The sequence below is a fragment of the Laetiporus sulphureus genome (assembly GCF_001632365.1).
Source record: "Laetiporus sulphureus 93-53 unplaced genomic scaffold LAESUscaffold_24, whole genome shotgun sequence".
NCBI classification, from domain to species: domain Eukaryota; kingdom Fungi; phylum Basidiomycota; class Agaricomycetes; order Polyporales; family Laetiporaceae; genus Laetiporus; species Laetiporus sulphureus.
Genome location: NW_024468533.1, coordinates 103,494 through 119,608, shown reverse-complemented (window position 1 = coordinate 119,608; position 16,115 = coordinate 103,494). Strand labels below are relative to the sequence as shown.

General features: G+C 52.4%; 7 protein-coding genes across 7 annotated transcripts; 4 read left to right on the top strand and 3 right to left on the bottom strand.

Moving 5' to 3' along the window:
- Positions 1-323: 323 nt before the first annotated feature.
- On the top strand, positions 324-2,152 carry LAESUDRAFT_210928 (uncharacterized protein). The gene is made up of 10 exons (XM_040901593.1): positions 324-412; positions 522-583; positions 635-739; positions 798-896; positions 1,008-1,157; positions 1,226-1,241; positions 1,293-1,344; positions 1,427-1,461; positions 1,514-1,901; positions 1,954-2,152. The coding sequence occupies exons 2-9, from the start codon at positions 526-528 to the stop codon at positions 1,869-1,871; spliced, it is 873 nt and encodes a 290-aa protein (XP_040763437.1). The 5' UTR covers positions 324-412; positions 522-525; the 3' UTR covers positions 1,872-1,901; positions 1,954-2,152.
- A 221-nt stretch (positions 2,153-2,373) lies between these two features.
- LAESUDRAFT_655174 (uncharacterized protein) lies at positions 2,374-3,331 on the bottom strand (the record flags this gene model as incomplete). Its single annotated transcript, XM_040904539.1, has 5 exons — positions 2,374-2,397; positions 2,464-2,708; positions 2,760-2,871; positions 2,927-3,159; positions 3,214-3,331. 5 exons carry the CDS (start codon positions 3,329-3,331, stop codon positions 2,374-2,376), a joined length of 732 nt encoding a protein of 243 aa, XP_040763436.1.
- Positions 3,332-5,102: 1,771 nt separating this feature from the next.
- LAESUDRAFT_726621 (uncharacterized protein) lies at positions 5,103-7,206 on the bottom strand. The gene is made up of 2 exons (XM_040909069.1): positions 7,083-7,206; positions 5,103-7,031 (listed from the first exon to the last, which is right to left on the bottom strand). The coding sequence occupies exon 2, from the start codon at positions 6,827-6,829 to the stop codon at positions 5,366-5,368; it is 1,464 nt and encodes a 487-aa protein (XP_040763435.1). The 5' UTR covers positions 6,830-7,031; positions 7,083-7,206; the 3' UTR covers positions 5,103-5,365.
- LAESUDRAFT_759938 (uncharacterized protein) lies at positions 7,152-8,447 on the top strand (the record flags this gene model as incomplete). The annotated part of the gene is made up of 6 exons (XM_040912660.1): positions 7,152-7,500; positions 7,552-7,561; positions 7,618-7,659; positions 7,719-7,932; positions 7,997-8,081; positions 8,140-8,447. 6 exons carry the CDS (start codon positions 7,152-7,154, stop codon positions 8,445-8,447), a joined length of 1,008 nt encoding a protein of 335 aa, XP_040763434.1.
- Positions 8,448-9,160: 713 nt separating this feature from the next.
- LAESUDRAFT_726619 (glycoside hydrolase family 28 protein) lies at positions 9,161-11,277 on the top strand. The gene is made up of 12 exons (XM_040909068.1): positions 9,161-9,353; positions 9,415-9,463; positions 9,525-9,608; positions 9,680-9,791; positions 9,841-9,905; positions 9,971-10,034; positions 10,090-10,192; positions 10,261-10,291; positions 10,347-10,422; positions 10,478-10,670; positions 10,723-11,024; positions 11,090-11,277. The coding sequence occupies exons 1-12, from the start codon at positions 9,180-9,182 to the stop codon at positions 11,151-11,153; spliced, it is 1,317 nt and encodes a 438-aa protein (XP_040763433.1). The 5' UTR covers positions 9,161-9,179; the 3' UTR covers positions 11,154-11,277.
- Positions 11,278-11,623: 346 nt separating this feature from the next.
- Positions 11,624-12,456, bottom strand: LAESUDRAFT_737327 (uncharacterized protein; the record flags this gene model as incomplete). The annotated part of the gene is made up of 2 exons (XM_040910782.1): positions 11,624-12,187; positions 12,262-12,456. 2 exons carry the CDS (start codon positions 12,454-12,456, stop codon positions 11,624-11,626), a joined length of 759 nt encoding a protein of 252 aa, XP_040763432.1.
- A 1,637-nt stretch (positions 12,457-14,093) lies between these two features.
- LAESUDRAFT_210764 (proliferating cell nuclear antigen) lies at positions 14,094-15,589 on the top strand. The gene is made up of 7 exons (XM_040901592.1): positions 14,094-14,189; positions 14,234-14,286; positions 14,338-14,551; positions 14,606-14,980; positions 15,005-15,117; positions 15,173-15,355; positions 15,411-15,589. The coding sequence occupies exons 1-7, from the start codon at positions 14,138-14,140 to the stop codon at positions 15,474-15,476; spliced, it is 1,056 nt and encodes a 351-aa protein (XP_040763431.1). The 5' UTR covers positions 14,094-14,137; the 3' UTR covers positions 15,477-15,589.
- Positions 15,590-16,115: the final 526 nt, after the last annotated feature.

The following is a 16,115-nucleotide window of genomic DNA, read 5'->3' as shown; positions in this document are numbered from 1 at the left end:
TAAACAGGCCGACTGTCAACGATATCATAATCCATATTCCAATCGCTTTACTTAGACATGTCTGTCACAGCATCTGAAGCAATCGGTCTATTAGAAGAAAAGTGCATCTCTTCACATGGCCAAGACGAACTGCATTGAATGATGTATTAACAGCTTCGCAATAAACTGTGCTCTGCTTGCTGGCGCAGGCCAGTTGGACATTTCTCGCTTATTATTGACTGATCGATGACGACTTTTCTTCAAACAGCACTCATACTGTTCGACCACGTCATAACATTCGGCCAGGAGGTCCAGCTGTTCTGGGGCGAGGGGTTGTTCTCCGCATGGTTGTTCTTTGCCAATCGGATGCTTGCACTGGTCTATGCTAGCATTTCTGTTTGGTCCGTCATGAACATTTATACAGTAACAGTACGCTGTTTCATATTACCTCGATTTGACACATGTTCAATTCATTGATATTGTAGAGGTGCTTTGTTCTCTGTCATTATATTTATTCGTGTCTGACTGTTGTTATCTTGCAGTTGTATGGCAAACTTCGTGGCGAAGAATGCGGTTTTCGATCTCATTACAGTAATCTCAAACGGTAGGCTTGCATGCTTCATGACAACTCATTACAGCTCACAATGTAGCAAAGTGGTTACAATGTTACGAGTATACGCCGTGACAGGTAGCGACCGACGACCTGTGATTTTCCTCGCGTTGGTAATGGTCTTCAATGTGGTCTTGAATGCCTACACTGGTACACTTCCTCTGGTCAGGACATATTCTTGATTGACTGACGATGAATGGGTGATAAGAATTCGCCCAAGCATCATATTCTGTGGTCATATTTAATGGGACAGCCATATGCAGCGAGTTGTATACTTCGCGCTCAGCACAAGGTATCATTACAAAGTGTGTACACCGATATCGCCAATAAATCCGTACTTGCTAATTAGTTTCTCAATAGATGTGAGTTCGAACTCATCAATGCTTGCCTCCACATTTCTTTGACAATCCCGCTGCAGTGGTCATAGCCAACGAAGTCTCTGGTGCACCCGCCGTCATCATGACGCTCGCAATTCTCTGGCGCAAACTATACGTTGAACATAGACTAGCCGCGGCTGATCTCCTGTCTAAGAGGAATCCGTCGCTCGCAGCGCTGCTCCTCAGAGATGGTATGGCTATCGGAAATTGCCTATGGACTTCTGAGCTCACATCGCATTTGTGTCTGCCATTCTCATAGGCACAATCCAACTGACGTGAGGAGTGGAATCGGAAAGAATTTTCAACGTCTGAAGCATATCTTTTAGAGCACTACTACTACTCAACTTATTACAGACCGTGTTGTATTTCGGGAACTCTGTAAGTGCATGCTCTCTCCTCCCATGCCATATCTTCTGCAAGGTGCTAATCACTCTGCCGCACATGTCTATCCATATGGCAGAGTGCTGCAAATATCATCGGATGGTTGGAATACTCGTGAAGCAATCCTGAAATTATCTCTGCCGATGACACGCTGACAATTGTACAGACTCGCTCCCATTCTGATCTCTCGTGTCCTCCTCAACATCCGAGCCGCAGCACGGTCCACACGCGGAGAACAGCCTCAAACGCCCTCTTTCGTCCGGTCACGGCGTGGTGTCCAGTCACAAGACGACGTAGAAAACATGTCGTTCGAATTAAACATCCTCAACAGCACCGAACAAGCCCTGGAGAGCGATCGCTCTCACCCTCAAGAGTCTATTGGACATGATGAAATTGTTGCTGTACCGCGAAGCATGGCGAACAATGCTGTTACTGCCGGAAATGCTCAACAGGACGTGAACGAGGAAGAGAGGATGGACGAAGTCGAGGATGAGATGCTGTCGGATTGGGAGGATGACGAGTAAGACCGGCAGAGAATGGTTTGCTTGCGATTTGTGAGAGTCACGTCAACCTTCGTATGCTCCATCTCACCGGCTGCATTCGCAGATTTTCTCCGCAGATTTTTCCCTGTGTTGTGCGTGATAAGGTCATTGATAGTTCAAGCCCCATCACGGGGCTTTATACCCAGCTGCATGGATATTTATTGCACCATAGAGAGCACAATGTCCTTCTAGTTCTATCGTCCGTGTTGATTTTACCTTTCATTATTTCCTGGCATGCCTACTATGACATGTGCAGTCTTCTGTTTCTCTTAGGACGTACCTCAAGTCGGCGAACATGAAAGTGATCATAAGTCTCATTAGGTGTAGCTTCGTGCAAGGTTCTCGTACAGATGGTTATACTAGTACAATGATAGATCCACGATGTTCTTGAACAACCCATGCAATGCGTACCCGTATCCAACACGCTATGATCTAGTACATCATATGGTAAGCTGAATGGTAAGCTGAAATATTTGGCGACGCTTCACGCTTCAACGAATGTCAATGTCTACCAACCACCACAAAGTCAGAATAGAAATAGAAGCCCGCGAAGCAAGTAGCACGGTGAACGTACCACAACAGGAGTCGTCCCGTAAGTGCGAGCGAATGCCGCGTCGTCGCCGGTGAGCAGGAGGAAGTTCTCCGGAGCATAATATGCGATTGTCGTGGTCGGAAGGCTGCCATCCGGGTTCACCCAGTGCGCCGTGATTGCGCCCGTGGAAGCGTTGATGCGCCAGATGGCACTCTCGATGTCCTCGTGTTCGCCGGTCGTGAACGTGAAAGAGTTGGCTCCAGAAGCGGGGCGTGCGTTTGGAGCGACTGCCAAAAGAGCATTCAGTGTCATTCCCATATTGACAACAACAGACGTACTCTGAGTCGTCCCGCCGAGATATACGTAGTTGTCGGACCCTCTCGCAAGATCACCCGATGAGCTCGCGTAGCCGGTTATGCCACCAAGGTATGTGAAGTCCGCAATACCGTTCTACGCGCACATAAATACATAATTGTGACACTGAGATTCATGCATGAGCACTCACGAGTGTGACGAGATCGAGTGAACCCATGGCGACCATGCAGTCAATATACTGGACGAGGAGCGCGTCTCCAGTGCCCTCAGTAATGCCGTACTCGCCGAACGGATTGGGGTTGCGCGAGACAAAGGAGTTGGTTTCGATGCCAGTTCCAGTAACGCGAATGTGGCCTGCGACGGTCGTGCACCGGTTCGGGTTCGGGTCCGGCAGGGATGAGGCACGAGGAGCCAAGCGTGCCGCTAAAGCATAGGATAAGACATAATGTGAAGACAATGGAATCCGTTAGCACGTACACGAGCGAAAGCGTGGTCTGTTGGGCCCTAGGCCGCGCGCGATGCGCTGAGCATTGGTCATGGGCACGCGGTCAGCCATCGCGACGGGCTTGACGTCGAGGTTGACAGGATTGAGCATGGAACGTCCTTGGTCATTGCGAGCTCCATGAAGGGTAGATAGAGTGCGCGTGGGGCTTATGATCTCAGCACCGACGATGGAGGTTCCGGCAACAACAGAGAAGAAGAGGGCGATGGGATGTGAGAAGCGCATCTTGACGTTGAAGGAGTGTGAGTTAAGGAGTGTGGGGATGGGTCTTGAGGAGTGCGTCAACTTGATGGTAGAAGGAGGGAAAGAGAGATGAGATGGCTGACATGTCGAGAATGCATTTTTATCAGACTCGAAGGCGGCTGGCAGAGTGCAGAGTGCAAGATACTGTCAGCCACTTTGTCCAGCCAACTCACCTGCCATTTCAGTACTGTGACGGTCACGTTTAGGTGGCACCGAGTTCGATCTTCGACTTCGTCGCGCCAGCGACAAATCGTCTGATTCAAAGGTACCAGCCAAGAGGTCTAAGTTAAACATCAAAGAACCCAATATGAGGTGAAACATGTATCGAATTTGTGTAAGCGATTTACGCGGGCGAAGTATACCGCAATTTGAATGCATGTTACTGTCTTGTATATCACGTAGGCGTTGGCTCGCACAATATGAATTAGCTGAAAATAAATTGGTTGCCACAACTTTTGAACGTGGAGAAAGGCGGCAGGGAAGACCCTCAAGGGAGAACATCGAAGTGCCGCCAGGTTCTGCTTCCAACGTACATAGCATGGCTTGACTTGTGATCATGCGCATGTGCCGACGCGGGCCTTCACTATCATTGATGGGTAAATATATAATTTCCCAACACATTTGATAGATATAATGATTGATACGGAGTCCGTGTGACAGATTTTGCTGTCGGCAGGAGGCCAAAACGCGATGGTGGCGCCACAGTGGCGCGTCCTTTCCGTCACGTGATCGCGTACCGCTTAGAAAAACCCTGTCGGAAAACCGGGAGAATCGACATGGCAGTACTATTCCCACATTCGGCGTTGTGTGCCCCACTTGCCAGCATGATTGGTTCTTGGGAGTCACAAATATTGTCCACTCATTGCTGTGTTTTAAGTTGTCTTGGATTGATCATGCATTTAGGTATCGAGTATAATACACTCCAAATCGCAATGCTCGTCAACGATGCATTCCTCCCATCCACATATATGCTCTTTGCTTACACCGCAGACATGAAGCGATTTGCACATGTGGCAAATGCTTAGCAAATGTCGACAGGTTTTTTGCCTTTGTGATCTCAATTTGCTACGGTTCCTTCCCACATTCTGTATTAAGTATTTGCATATAATATGTTGGAGGCAGAAATTGAATATCATATATTTAAGAAATGACACCATTTTCAAACTCACCAAATACATTTAGAATTTGAGTGCTGTTGAATGTAATTATACATTTTTGAATTTCAAACTATGACACATATAAAATATCCAGTAGCAGATGAAGGTGTGATTATGCCTACATTCTACTTTCCTACTGAAGTCATTCTAGCCAAGATTACTAGAATGAAAGTCATTCACCGTAATTACACCTTCATCTGCTACTGGATATTTTATACATGTCATAGTTTGAAATTCAAAATGTATGATTACATTCAACAGTGCTCAAATTCTAAATGTATTGGTGAGTTTGAAAATGGTGTCATTTCTTAAAATATATAATTTTTAATTTCTGCCTCTAACATATTATTATGCAAATACTTAATATGGAATGTGGGAAGGAATCGTAGCAAATTGAGATCACAAAGGCAAAAAACCTGTCGACATTTGGTAAGCATTTGTCACATGCGCAAATTGCTTCATGTCTGCAGTGTTACTCTCTCAAGTATATTCGTCACGGCCATGTCATCAGAAATAAAATACATGTCATCAAACATCGTCAAAGATCATAGCCTACGTCAACCGTTACCTCGCGTAACGATGACAATGCTGTGGTCATGCAAACGTACTAAAGGCAAATAAGCTTTCGCCACCAGATCCGACCTGATCAAAAGGGCTCAGCGGACCCCGCAGAGCAGTTGCCTGCTCGATAGCAGTCTCATCTTGCCGGCAAGGTGTCAAGGCGGCCTCAGTGGCATGGCTGAGTGGAGGTGTCCGAGGATGACGCGCGACCAACTTCAGTCGCTGTCGCAGACGTGCCGTTCTTGTCCAGCTTCTCGTACTCAGAGTACTGTAGCTCTACTGGCGAAGTACGGTCTGGCCCCCAAAAGTACTCGTCCTTCAGCTCGCCTGGACTGTCGTTTCGGGTCATTGAGCGGCTCATCTTCGTGTCGCTCGCAATGGTTGACTTCGCCATTTCTTGAATTGGCGCGGCCGATGGCGACGATACCTTCGCCGCGTTGAACGTGGCGCGTTCCTTGTCTTTATGATCCAGCATTTTGTTGATCTTTGTCCTCTCCTTCACCCATTTTTCCTCGTCCTCCCTAAGCCCTCCCGGGAAGAAGATCGGAATCAGCGAGAGACCTACCCCTCGACCCATATCCACAGCGGACTCCTTGTCATCAGCCATCTCCTCCACCTTTTTCAACGTCCCGAAAACGTTCTTCTCATGTACCACAGGTCCCTTCTCCAAGTGGAATCCCAGTGCGCCCGCCTCCCGCCGTGCGCCCGCTGCGATCACATTCTGGAGCATGCCCAGCCCGCCAACCGCAAGCGAATACCACGCACTCGAATTGAGGCTCTCCGTCGTGATGAGGTGCACGATCCACAGCGCAGCGAGCACGAACGTCGCGGGTGCCGTCACGCGCGAATGCACCTCGCGGGCAGCCGCGAGGTCCTCGAGCTTGTATCCGCAGCCGTCGCTCACGATCACGAGCACACTGACCGAGCCGTTCCCGCGTGTAAGACACACGACGTCCTGCTTGCCAGGCGCGACCTTGCGCGCGGACCACTTCTCCTGGCGCCACTGCGGGAGTGCGCCCTGGAGGAGCGCGAGGAGCGTCCCACCAACGGTGAGGATGAGGATGAGCCAGTTCCCGGAGAGCGCGCCAGGGATGCATGCGATACCGATCTGGCACACCATCATTTCGAGGCCGCTCCAGTACACCCAGTCGCGCGCCGGCATGCCGGCGGGCCGCGAGGGCGAGGTGCGGAAGAAGGCGACGGTGAGCCCGCGCTTATTGGGACACTCGTAGTCACGCACAAGCCGGGAGAGGATGAAGGAGTTGATGGGGCGACTGTACCCCGAGCGCGCATTGACAAGTATCGCGGAACAGTCGGGGGCAGGCATTAGCTTGCCATCGCCGATGGACGAGAGAATTGCGGAGAAGGCGTAGCCTACCCAGCCAAACGAGAAAGCCACGGGAGTGAGAGGAAGAAAGCCAAAGAGCGGGGTGGGCGCGGCGAGGGATGCGAGGGCAGTCTTGACGATGTCCCCACCGATGATGGTAAGGATACTGAGGATGTCATTTGGGTTCGCCCATTGCGACTTGACAGCAGCGAAGTCGGCCTGTGCATCGTTGCGCAGTTGGAGGGTGCGTGTGAGCAGGCCGCGTCCGGACGAAGATGGGAGCCATGGAACGGTGGGCGGCATGATGACAGTGAGCGCAAGTCGACAGACAGCGAGGAATTAAGAGAGCGACAAACTGTATGAAACCCGGGAGGCGTTGCACTGCCCATCGCGAGGACGGCATCGCCCACGAGTCAGACAGCTTGCGTAGTTGTAGAATTGTATTGTTGCCATAAGCAGATTCCTAGAGATTCCTCCGTTTGAATGCCTTGATTTGCAATATTCGCTTGTGTCGTCAACCTGACAGTGTATGTACAGCGTTAAAATATCGTCTCACCTCTTATCAATTAGCCTGGTCTCCCCTGCGAGCCGTTCTCTTGCACGCTACTCGTCGCGAGCAAGATACATGGGAAAGAACAAGAAGTCTGCTCCCAAGGAAGAACTTCTGCGCCTGCCGCGACATCCCGCCCTGACTGCCGAGACTGCGCTCGACGAGCAAATCGCACCTATCGTCGACACGCATACCCATCTTGTGTCCACATTCCATGCCTACCGTGGCAAGTATAAGGACGGGAAGTACGAGACGGTACACGACTTTGTCCGAGGACTGTATCAGGATCGCAATGTCGAGGCGATCGTGGATGTGTGGTGTGACGCATCCATTCAGCTGTCCTGGAGATCGATTGCAGACTCGGCTTTGACGAAGGAGAGCATAGAAATGTTGTGGGGTGGACTAGAGTACTGGTTTGTGATGGGTAAGTAGGCCAACATCTCTCATCTGTTTTGGAAGTGATCAAAGCTGTTAGGCATTCACCCGTAAGCCAGAGGCTGATCGCCGTCCATCGCATCGCCTGATCTTCACTTCCTCTCAGACATGAAGCTGGAGCGTATACAGACGAGGTAGAGAGCAACATGTTGGTGTGTTTAACGACCGCCAGCTCCTCATTCCCACTCACTTCCTGCTCCGCGGCAGACTTAATGCGATGGCGCATCCCCGTTGCGTTGGCTGGGGAGAAATCGGCCTGGATTACCACTACGACAACTCGCCACGGGACGTGCAGTGCAACGTCTTCACACGTCAGCTTCAACTCGCTGTGCAACTCGGCAAGCCACTCACGATCCACACGCGCGAGGCGGAGGAGGACACAGAGCGCATCTTGAAGGAGCATGTTCCGCGGGAACACAAGGTGAGCTACGATATTCATCTCATGAGTACAGCGGGCCATATGCATATGGGCTCATGCGACGCAGATCCACATTCATTGCTACACGGACTCAGCAGAATGGGCCGCACGAATGCTGGAATACTTCCCAAACCTGTTTATCGGCGTGACCGGTCAGTGCACTCTATCCGGGCCACTCATCGCTCGTCTATTCTCTGACACATTCTGTAGGTGTTATTACATACTTCACGAATCTTAACACCTCCGCGGTAATTCGACAGATGGCTTCAACGCCGGGAGGGCATATGCGGATCCTGCTCGAGACGGATGCACCATTCATGGTCCCATCCAACATATACACATCACTCAAAGACGTCAAGGGCCGGTTGCCGCTTTCGCATTCCGCGATGATCCCGTGGACGGCGGAGTTTGTTGCTGCGGTAGCGAACGAGGCCATTGAGGGCGAAGAGCCCTCTTGGGATGTTGTGAAGGTACTGCGTGAGGCAAGGGAGAATGCGAAGAGTATGTATGGAATCTGATGCGTGTCGCTGGCTGTGCGTCTCGCTTTGAGTAGGGTCGGTGAGCGCTATCATGTGTCATGCTTTGACATTGCATATACTGAAAGTTTGTCTTGTATGCGTAGATTGTCACTGCGAGCTTTCGGCCGTTAAGGACAGGCTTGCTACATGAATTATGCCAGAACCATTGCTGCGGTTGCTCTGTTGTTCGCGAATGCAACCGTTACTTAACTACATCAGCACATACGCGATCGCAACGGACAGTGAAGAATGCGCCTCGTCGCCTGATCAACCAGCGTTTCTGTGATAGAACGGCCCGGCGCTCGCGCGCACATGAACAGGTAACATCATGGAGTTTCCATGATGTCTCCATCCGCCCTGCATTCTCTTTCCCATCACAATATGTGCCGCGCCTGGAGGTGTCGGTTAATCCCTCAAACTTCTCGTTCTCCTGATCGAAAGAAGCCCCAGAAGATGCTACCCTTGTGGCTCACTTTGCAGGCGGAGTGAGTGCGTGTCCACATGGCAACATCATCGGACCGTCACTTTAAACTATGCAGTCGGTTGTGCTCTGTGATCAAGCTCGGCACCGAAAGTCTCAGTAGTGCACCCACGGTCATCGTGAGCAACTAGTTGTCTCTGCAGCCCTGCACAGAACGGTCCGCCGGCACCCTCTGAATTATGATGATAAAAGAGCCTCTTTGCAAGTGCGGTTGAAGCCCAACAATTCGCCCGCCCGCACTGCGCTCCAGGATGAAAGCCCTCGCTGCACTCCTCTCTCTCCTCCCATATGCGCTGGCGCAGCTGTCGGGCACTGTGGGCCCGACGACGCCGCTCAGCGAGAAGTTGAACCTGTGCAACGTCCTGGATTATGGCGGCGAGATCGGCTCGAGCGACATTGGGCCAGCGATCCAGGCGGCGTTTGACGTGCGTACCTGCTTTGAGTGCTGGAACGGGGAGACGGATTGATTGTGGCTCGACTGTGCAGGACTGCGTATTGACGAACTCGAGCGCTTCAACGCTGTATGTCCCTGAAGGTATGTCGCTTGGATCGACCCACCGCGGACGTGTGTGTTGATGTGCTGCGTTGTATCACAGGTGACTACGACATGCAGACGTGGGTCACGCTCAGCGGAGGCACCAAATGGGCTTTCAGGCTCGACGGGCTGATATATCGGACCTGTACGTATTCTACTTTTTTCCCATTTGACCTCTCCATGCAATTTGTTAAATCGCTGCTCGGGTACCACTAGCGACTACTACGGGCAATATGATCGCAGTTGAGAATGCAGAAGACTTTGAGTTCTACTCTGCCAACTCTGCAGGAGGTATCCAGGGATACGGGTATGAGTGCCGGAATGACGGGTACACCTTCGTCTCGTACGTCAATGCGTCGTAGCTGACAGCGCCGTAGACCTCGTCTGATCCGGATGGTCACCTCGACCGACTGGTCTCTGCACGATCTAATTCTCGTGGATTGTAAGCAAGGCGCTCAATGACAATGCTCCCCCGCCTGCGTCATGCTGATTGCTTCGATGATTCAGCGCCAGAGTTCCACCTTGTCATCCAGGACGGGTCTAACGGCGAAGTTTACAACCTTGCAATCAGGTTCGTGGCACCGATCTTCGCATTGCTCCAGTTAGCGCTCCATTACGAAATGCAGAGGCGCGGACATCGGCGGCTCGGATGGTGTCGACGTTTGGGGAGACAACTACTGGATACACGACGTTGAGGTAACGAACCGTGACGAGTGCGTGACGGTCAAGGTTCGTTGCGGGATCCTTTCTTGATCTCGATGCATCGTCATGCTGATAGCGGCACTCAATCATTCCAGTCGCCCGCGTCGAACATCCTCGTGGAGCAAAGTAAGTGCTGCCACCGCTGGATCACTGAAGCGGTTCCGGAGATGATGTAATCTAGTTTGGTGCAACCAATCTGGCGGAAGCGCGATGGGTAGTCTCGCCGTGGACACCGATATCTACAGCATTCTGTACAGGCGAGTATCGTGCATTCAGCCGTCAGCTTCTCCGACTCATGCAATCAGTATACAGATATGTTTACACGGTTGGTGGCAACCAGGCATACATGATCAAAGGCAATGGCGGGTCGGGCACGGTGCAGAACGTCGTGTTTGAAAACTTTCTCTCGCGTGATACCGCGTACGGCCTCGATGTCAATGAGTATTGGGCATCCATATCGACCCTGGCAGGTGACGGTGTGTTACTGAAGAATATCACTTTCAAGGTGTGTAGGTACTCACCGGCCGTTGTCATTCCTGGGTCTTCATGCTTTGTAGAATTGGGACGGCAATGTCGCAGACGGCGTCGAGCGCTCGCCTATCCAAATTCTGTGTGCGGATGAAAACCCATGCTATGACATCTACCTGGAGGACGTGTACATGTGGTCGCTCACAGACGAGGCGACGATGAAGTGCGAGTCGGCATTCGGCGATGGGGCGTGCCTCAAGTCCGGCACGGACTACACGAGCTACGCAGAGCAGACGACCTCGTATACTCAGCCTGCGGGTTATTCCACCCCAACGACGATGAGCGGCGATTTGACGGCTGGGTTCGGGAGCACGACGGTTATCCCGATTCCGTGAGTCATTTCCGTTGCGACGTCTCATAGGATGGCTACATGCTCACACGGTTGTTGTAATCTAGAACAATCCCCACGATGTACTACCCTGGTCGCGCGCAAATCTCGCCGCTCATGAAGAATCAGTGAGCGCCATCACGTTGGCCTCAATGCAGTTCGACCGAGTTCTCTACTCATTCCATTCATCCACCACATTGTATTTCGGATATTGTACGTGTTGTCCGGGCAAATTCAATTCAGGGTTTCAAACCGGAGGAATCAGGCTAAGACATATAACTATTCTGGCGCGTCTTAGTCGCCATGTACTGCCACCATGAGGAATCAAGATCCACAGCACGCTTGCCAGCGAGCAGCCGTCGCCACGGTCAAATGCTGTAGAAAACGAGAGTTATATTGATCTTGTGAGCCGTTCTTAGCATACAGGCTGTCTTAGAATAACACATGCGAACCGGTCAGACAGAAGACTAGTCAACTTGGAACGGAGAGTTACTAGTCCGCAAGTCCATGCTGAACACCGATCCAGCAAAGACGATATCAACAGTTGCCAGCATGCCACAACCGAGGCCTCATGATCACCTCGTTGCGTACGAGAAAAGAACCTATAAAATCGGGATTTTGGATCGTGAGCGCCACTCCCAGTCCGCCTCCAGCTCGCGGCGCGACTCCGGGAACACCAACTTCATCATCGTGAGCCATTCATCCTGGAGATCGAACGTCATCCACGTCGCCTTCAAGGCGTCCCAAGGCAGTGGCATCCAGCCGGCATATTCCCAATCGATTAGGCATGCTGTAGTATACCCACACCGCCACTTCTTCAACCCTCCTGGGAGAATGACGTTCTTCGGCAGAATGACGTTCTTCGGCAGAATGTCACCGTGGCAGAAGACAATTGGGACATCATCACGCTCGATGAGTGGCTGCAGCATGGGACGAAGGGTTTCGCGGTTTCTAGGGAGATCGAGGCCAATCCACACCTCCTGGAGGAATTCTTGGACAGACGTGAAGATGCGAGGGTTCTCATCAAGCCAAGGAATGCGTGGGTCGACGATGCATCCCCCTGAAGCGTTGCATATGGGGTGGTTGCGGGTGATGGTTTGCTCTCGCATTGAGCTCACTTGGGAATGCAGTTGCCCAACAATCCTGTCCTTGTCACTGGCTGTCAGCTCGTCCCAAATGTCGGAACAGCAATCACCATCAATCCAGGTTGTCAGAAGGAATGTCTTCTCGGGGTAGATACGTAGTCGATGAGGGTGGGTGCGTTGATTCCCAAAAGAGAACCGATGGTGCGTAGTGCATGAGCCTCGACGGCTTGAATATCCATGGATACTTTGAGCACCAAACCGAAGGGAAGGCCGAAGATGTTGACATATGGCTGGTGACCAAAGCGAGAGCTCGCCTTAGCGGCGAACTCATATAGCCAGGGCTTGCACATCCTTGGGACGAGGTGCAGAAGGCTTTTAATAGCGATTTGCGTCAGATTTGCACTCAATCCCGATCGCCTGCTGCCTTGATGAAAGGCGAGAGGATGAACTGGAAAATTGTGCAAGGCGTCATTCATGATGAGCTGACTGGTACCGTGATCGAGTCTTAGGACAGCACTAACGCAACATTATAAAACATAGCTCACAGAGTTATCGTGGCGCAAGAAAGATGTTCTCGTAAAAAGAATGAGGTTGGTGTAGCGAAGACCGAGGGCTCTTTCAAGTGCCAACCACGCCCCGTTGTGTCAGCCAGAAAAATACTCGAAGATGAAGTATGTGGATGGACGAAAAAGCGAAGAGCGCGAGCAATAGTGGAAAAAGGCCAGTGTGGCTCGAAATTCTGCAGAACTCTCTGGATGATTCCATCCGAGGAGCCCGGCATCAAATAATGATTGCTGCTCAAACCAGGTGCTCCCAGATCAGAGCACAAGCCAAAGTGGTAGCCAATGAAGGCGTCATAATATGGCGATAATAAACTCACTATGCATACGCGTACATCAGCAGTGGCCTGATACCCTCCGACGTCGTCGCGTCTTCAGGGACTCTACAGCATCCACGAACGCAGATAGTGAATACTACATGTCTGCATGCTCCAGAAGGGTATCCAGATCAGGAACAATTTGGACGCTGCTGATTGAGGTCCGAAGCTTGAGCTTGAAGTTTGAGCTCGAGTTTGTACATGTCAAGTTTCAGCGAGGTGCCCACCCCATGGCAGGCTAATGACGCCATACATGCCAGACAGCGAGGAAGTTCGAAGGCGTGGTGGCTAAGAAGAATTGTCTATAACTACATTAGATGTTCATGTTGAGGAGGAAGATTGGTGCGATGACGGTTTGCGAGAGAGTGAGGTGGGACCCCACGGGGATACGCATGCCAGCGTTTGGGGCATGATTCTGCCGCCGTTCAGTGCTCTCGAATGGCCGTTTCATGAGAACTAATATACCCGACAGCCTTTCAAGTCAACCTGAAACTTTCGGCCAGTTGGATCGTGTACGAACAGAGCTTGCGCGGTACCTCAACGTGGGCATGCTAAACGCGAAGTCGGTCAATACTATCGGAGCTGTAGAGGTTACATGCCACTGTAACCGGCGACAACATACTTGATGTGATTGCTCTCCCAAACCCCCTTGTCGCGGAGCTCGCTGTTCTAAGAACCTTCGAATACCAGATCTCCAGTTGACGCCTCGATCACGAGCGCTGGTGCGTCGAGGAAGCCGTCGATGGATGTCTGAAGGAGGAACAGGGAAAGAAGCTAAGAGCTGTCGCCAGTTAGAGCACGAATCTAGGGAGGCATGCGATAGAGCAGTGCTGACTCCCAGTTTTGCCATCATGATCGACTACAGTAGCCCAGGACAATAGTAGAACCATATCAACGGCATAGCCAGAGAGAAAATATCAGGACTCGGATGACATATCAGCGGCAGCGATAGGGACTGGTTGGCCACAGGACGAGATTGTCATCTTTTGTGGAGAAGAGTTGGGCCACACCCTGGCCAAGTCGAGTGGCACTCCGCGTCGCAGAAAGCGTGACAGCAGTGACGACGCGCTAGTGACTCCGTGACGCGGCGCGTCGTATTTCACCGCGTCTGCATTCCACTCTCTGCCACCAACCACCTCTGTCGCCCCGCCACCATGCTCGAAGCCCGCCTCGCCGAAGCGTCCATCCTCAAGCGTCTCCTCGACGGTACGTGCTCTGCATCCACCGCGACGCGCGCTGACTTTGCGCAGCGATCAAGGAGCTCGTGACCGACGCCAACTTTGAGTGCAACGAGGAGGGCATCGTACGCGTCTGCCGCTCTCTCCCCGCGTTCACTGCTGACCAAGAATCACAGGTGCTGCAAGCGATGGATAACTCGCACGTCGCTCTCGTCTCTGTCAAGCTCGACGCGTCCGGATTCAAGCGATACCGCTGCGACCGGCCGCTGCCGCTCGGCGTAAACCTCAACTCGTTCACAAAGGTGCTCAAGTGCGCCAAAGACGACGACGTCTGCATCCTCAAAGCCGCCGACGACGCAGACGTGCTCTCCCTCACCTACGAGGCCCGCAGTGAGTGCCCCGCCCGCATTGGATGCGATGCGCTGACTCGCTTGCCATCTGCAGATTCGGACCGAATCGCAGAATACGAGATGAAGCTGATGGACATCGACGCGGACACGCTCCAGATTCCCGACACGGAGTACGAGGCGCGCGTGACGATGCCTTCGGCCGAGTTCTCGCGGATCGTGCGCGACTTGTCGCAGCTCGGCGAGAGCGTGCGGATCGAGGTCACGAAGGAGGGCGTCCGGTTCATTTCGGACGGTGAGGCTGCGAATGGGAATATCCTCTTGAAGCAGTCTGAAGGCGCTGCGCATGCGGGGGCGTCGTCGAAGCGTGAAGAGGATGAGGATGAGGAGGCAGAGGATGAGGAAGATGAAGGCGAGCGGAAGCAAAAGCGGAAGACCAAGGCCAAGAAGGAGAAGGTCAAGAAGGAGGACGGCGAAGACGTTGATATGGAGGAAGGCGCCGAGGACGAGGACGATGGTGAGTTCAAGGCCAAGCCGGAAAACGAGGGCGACGAAGACGAGGACGAGGACGACGAGGCATTGAGCAAGAAGCGCAAGAAGCCTACGAATGTGAGTGCGCGTGCGCTCCCCATCGAACATTCCCCTTCTGATCGCTGCCGCACAGAACGGAAAGCCCGCAAAGAAGGCGAAAAAGGGCGCGGATGACGTTCCAGAGGGCGCCGTGCGCATCGAGATGAACCAGCACGTGAACTTGACCTTCAGCTTGAAGTACCTCGTCAACTTTTCCAAGAGTGCCTCTCTCGCGAGCAGCGTCCAGCTCATGATGAGCAACGATGTGCCTCTCCTCGTGCGTCCCCCCTCCTCCTCTCTCGCTTGCTATGTGGATGCTGATGTGCGTATAGGTGTCGTACGACTTTGACACGGGATACATCCGGTACTACCTCGCACCCAAAATCGGCGATGACTGAGCGGCGCGTTGCCTTGATTCTTCCGGTTTCTTTCGCCTTCGTAGTGCATCTCTCAGTTCATGTACCTAGTTACATTTATATGTATATCATCTCGCAAGTAACGAAAAACGTCGCGACCCCGCGCCGTCGATATCAACACTCAGTTCACCGAACACGACATGCGAGGCGCCCGTCTGTTCGTTACATATAATACTATAAATAAGTGCAAGTGCGTATATGTACAAGTGCGCAGCGTGACAGCGAAAGTAAAGGTGCGAAAGCAAGATAAGAACAACAACGGAACATCATCAGCGATGCGTGCGTAAGTCCGAATGGCAGCATCCACATCCAACACCCAAGATCTAACAGACAAACCGCCGCCGATGACAACGAACGGACGGATGGACCTACTACCGCTCCCCCGCCCGGCACTCAAGACCGCCCCGCCAGCGCGCGCAGCTCCGCGACGCACTCGACGCACCGCCCACGCACCTCCCTCGCATTCTCGAGTAGCGGCCTAATATTCTCCGGCGTCATCGCCAACCGCGCATGCAGCAGCTCCCCCGCGCCCGTCCCTGCCCGCACCGGCTCGCTGATGGACTGTAACGTACGCGGCGGCGGTAGCGGTGTCGGCAGCGGCAATAGCGGCTGCGAAGAAGG

What these genes read in the sequence shown, in the direction of transcription:
- LAESUDRAFT_210928 (XM_040901593.1), top strand. Translation starts at nt 526, where the DNA reads ATGGCAAACTTCGTGGCGAAGAATGCGGTTTTCGATCTCATTACAGTA. An exon ending in ACAAGGTATCATTACAAAGT is followed by an intron (nt 897 to 1,007) that starts GTGTACACCGAT and finishes ATCCCGCTGCAG; the next exon opens with TGGTCATAGCCAACGAAGTC. An exon ending in TGTTGTATTTCGGGAACTCT is followed by an intron (nt 1,345 to 1,426) that starts GTAAGTGCATGC and finishes TCCATATGGCAG; the next exon opens with AGTGCTGCAAATATCATCGG.
- LAESUDRAFT_726619 (XM_040909068.1), top strand. Translation starts at nt 9,180, where the DNA reads ATGAAAGCCCTCGCTGCACTCCTCTCTCTCCTCCCATATGCGCTGGCG. An exon ending in CGATCCAGGCGGCGTTTGAC is followed by an intron (nt 9,354 to 9,414) that starts GTGCGTACCTGC and finishes TCGACTGTGCAG; the next exon opens with GACTGCGTATTGACGAACTC. An exon ending in TATGAGTGCCGGAATGACGG is followed by an intron (nt 9,792 to 9,840) that starts GTACACCTTCGT and finishes ACAGCGCCGTAG; the next exon opens with ACCTCGTCTGATCCGGATGG.
- LAESUDRAFT_726621 (XM_040909069.1), bottom strand. Translation starts at nt 6,829, where the DNA reads ATGCCGCCCACCGTTCCATGGCTCCCATCTTCGTCCGGACGCGGCCTG.
- LAESUDRAFT_210764 (XM_040901592.1), top strand. Translation starts at nt 14,138, where the DNA reads ATGCTCGAAGCCCGCCTCGCCGAAGCGTCCATCCTCAAGCGTCTCCTC. An exon ending in AGTGCAACGAGGAGGGCATC is followed by an intron (nt 14,287 to 14,337) that starts GTACGCGTCTGC and finishes CAAGAATCACAG; the next exon opens with GTGCTGCAAGCGATGGATAA. An exon ending in GAAGGTCAAGAAGGAGGACG is followed by an intron (nt 14,981 to 15,004) that starts GCGAAGACGTTG and finishes ATATGGAGGAAG; the next exon opens with GCGCCGAGGACGAGGACGAT.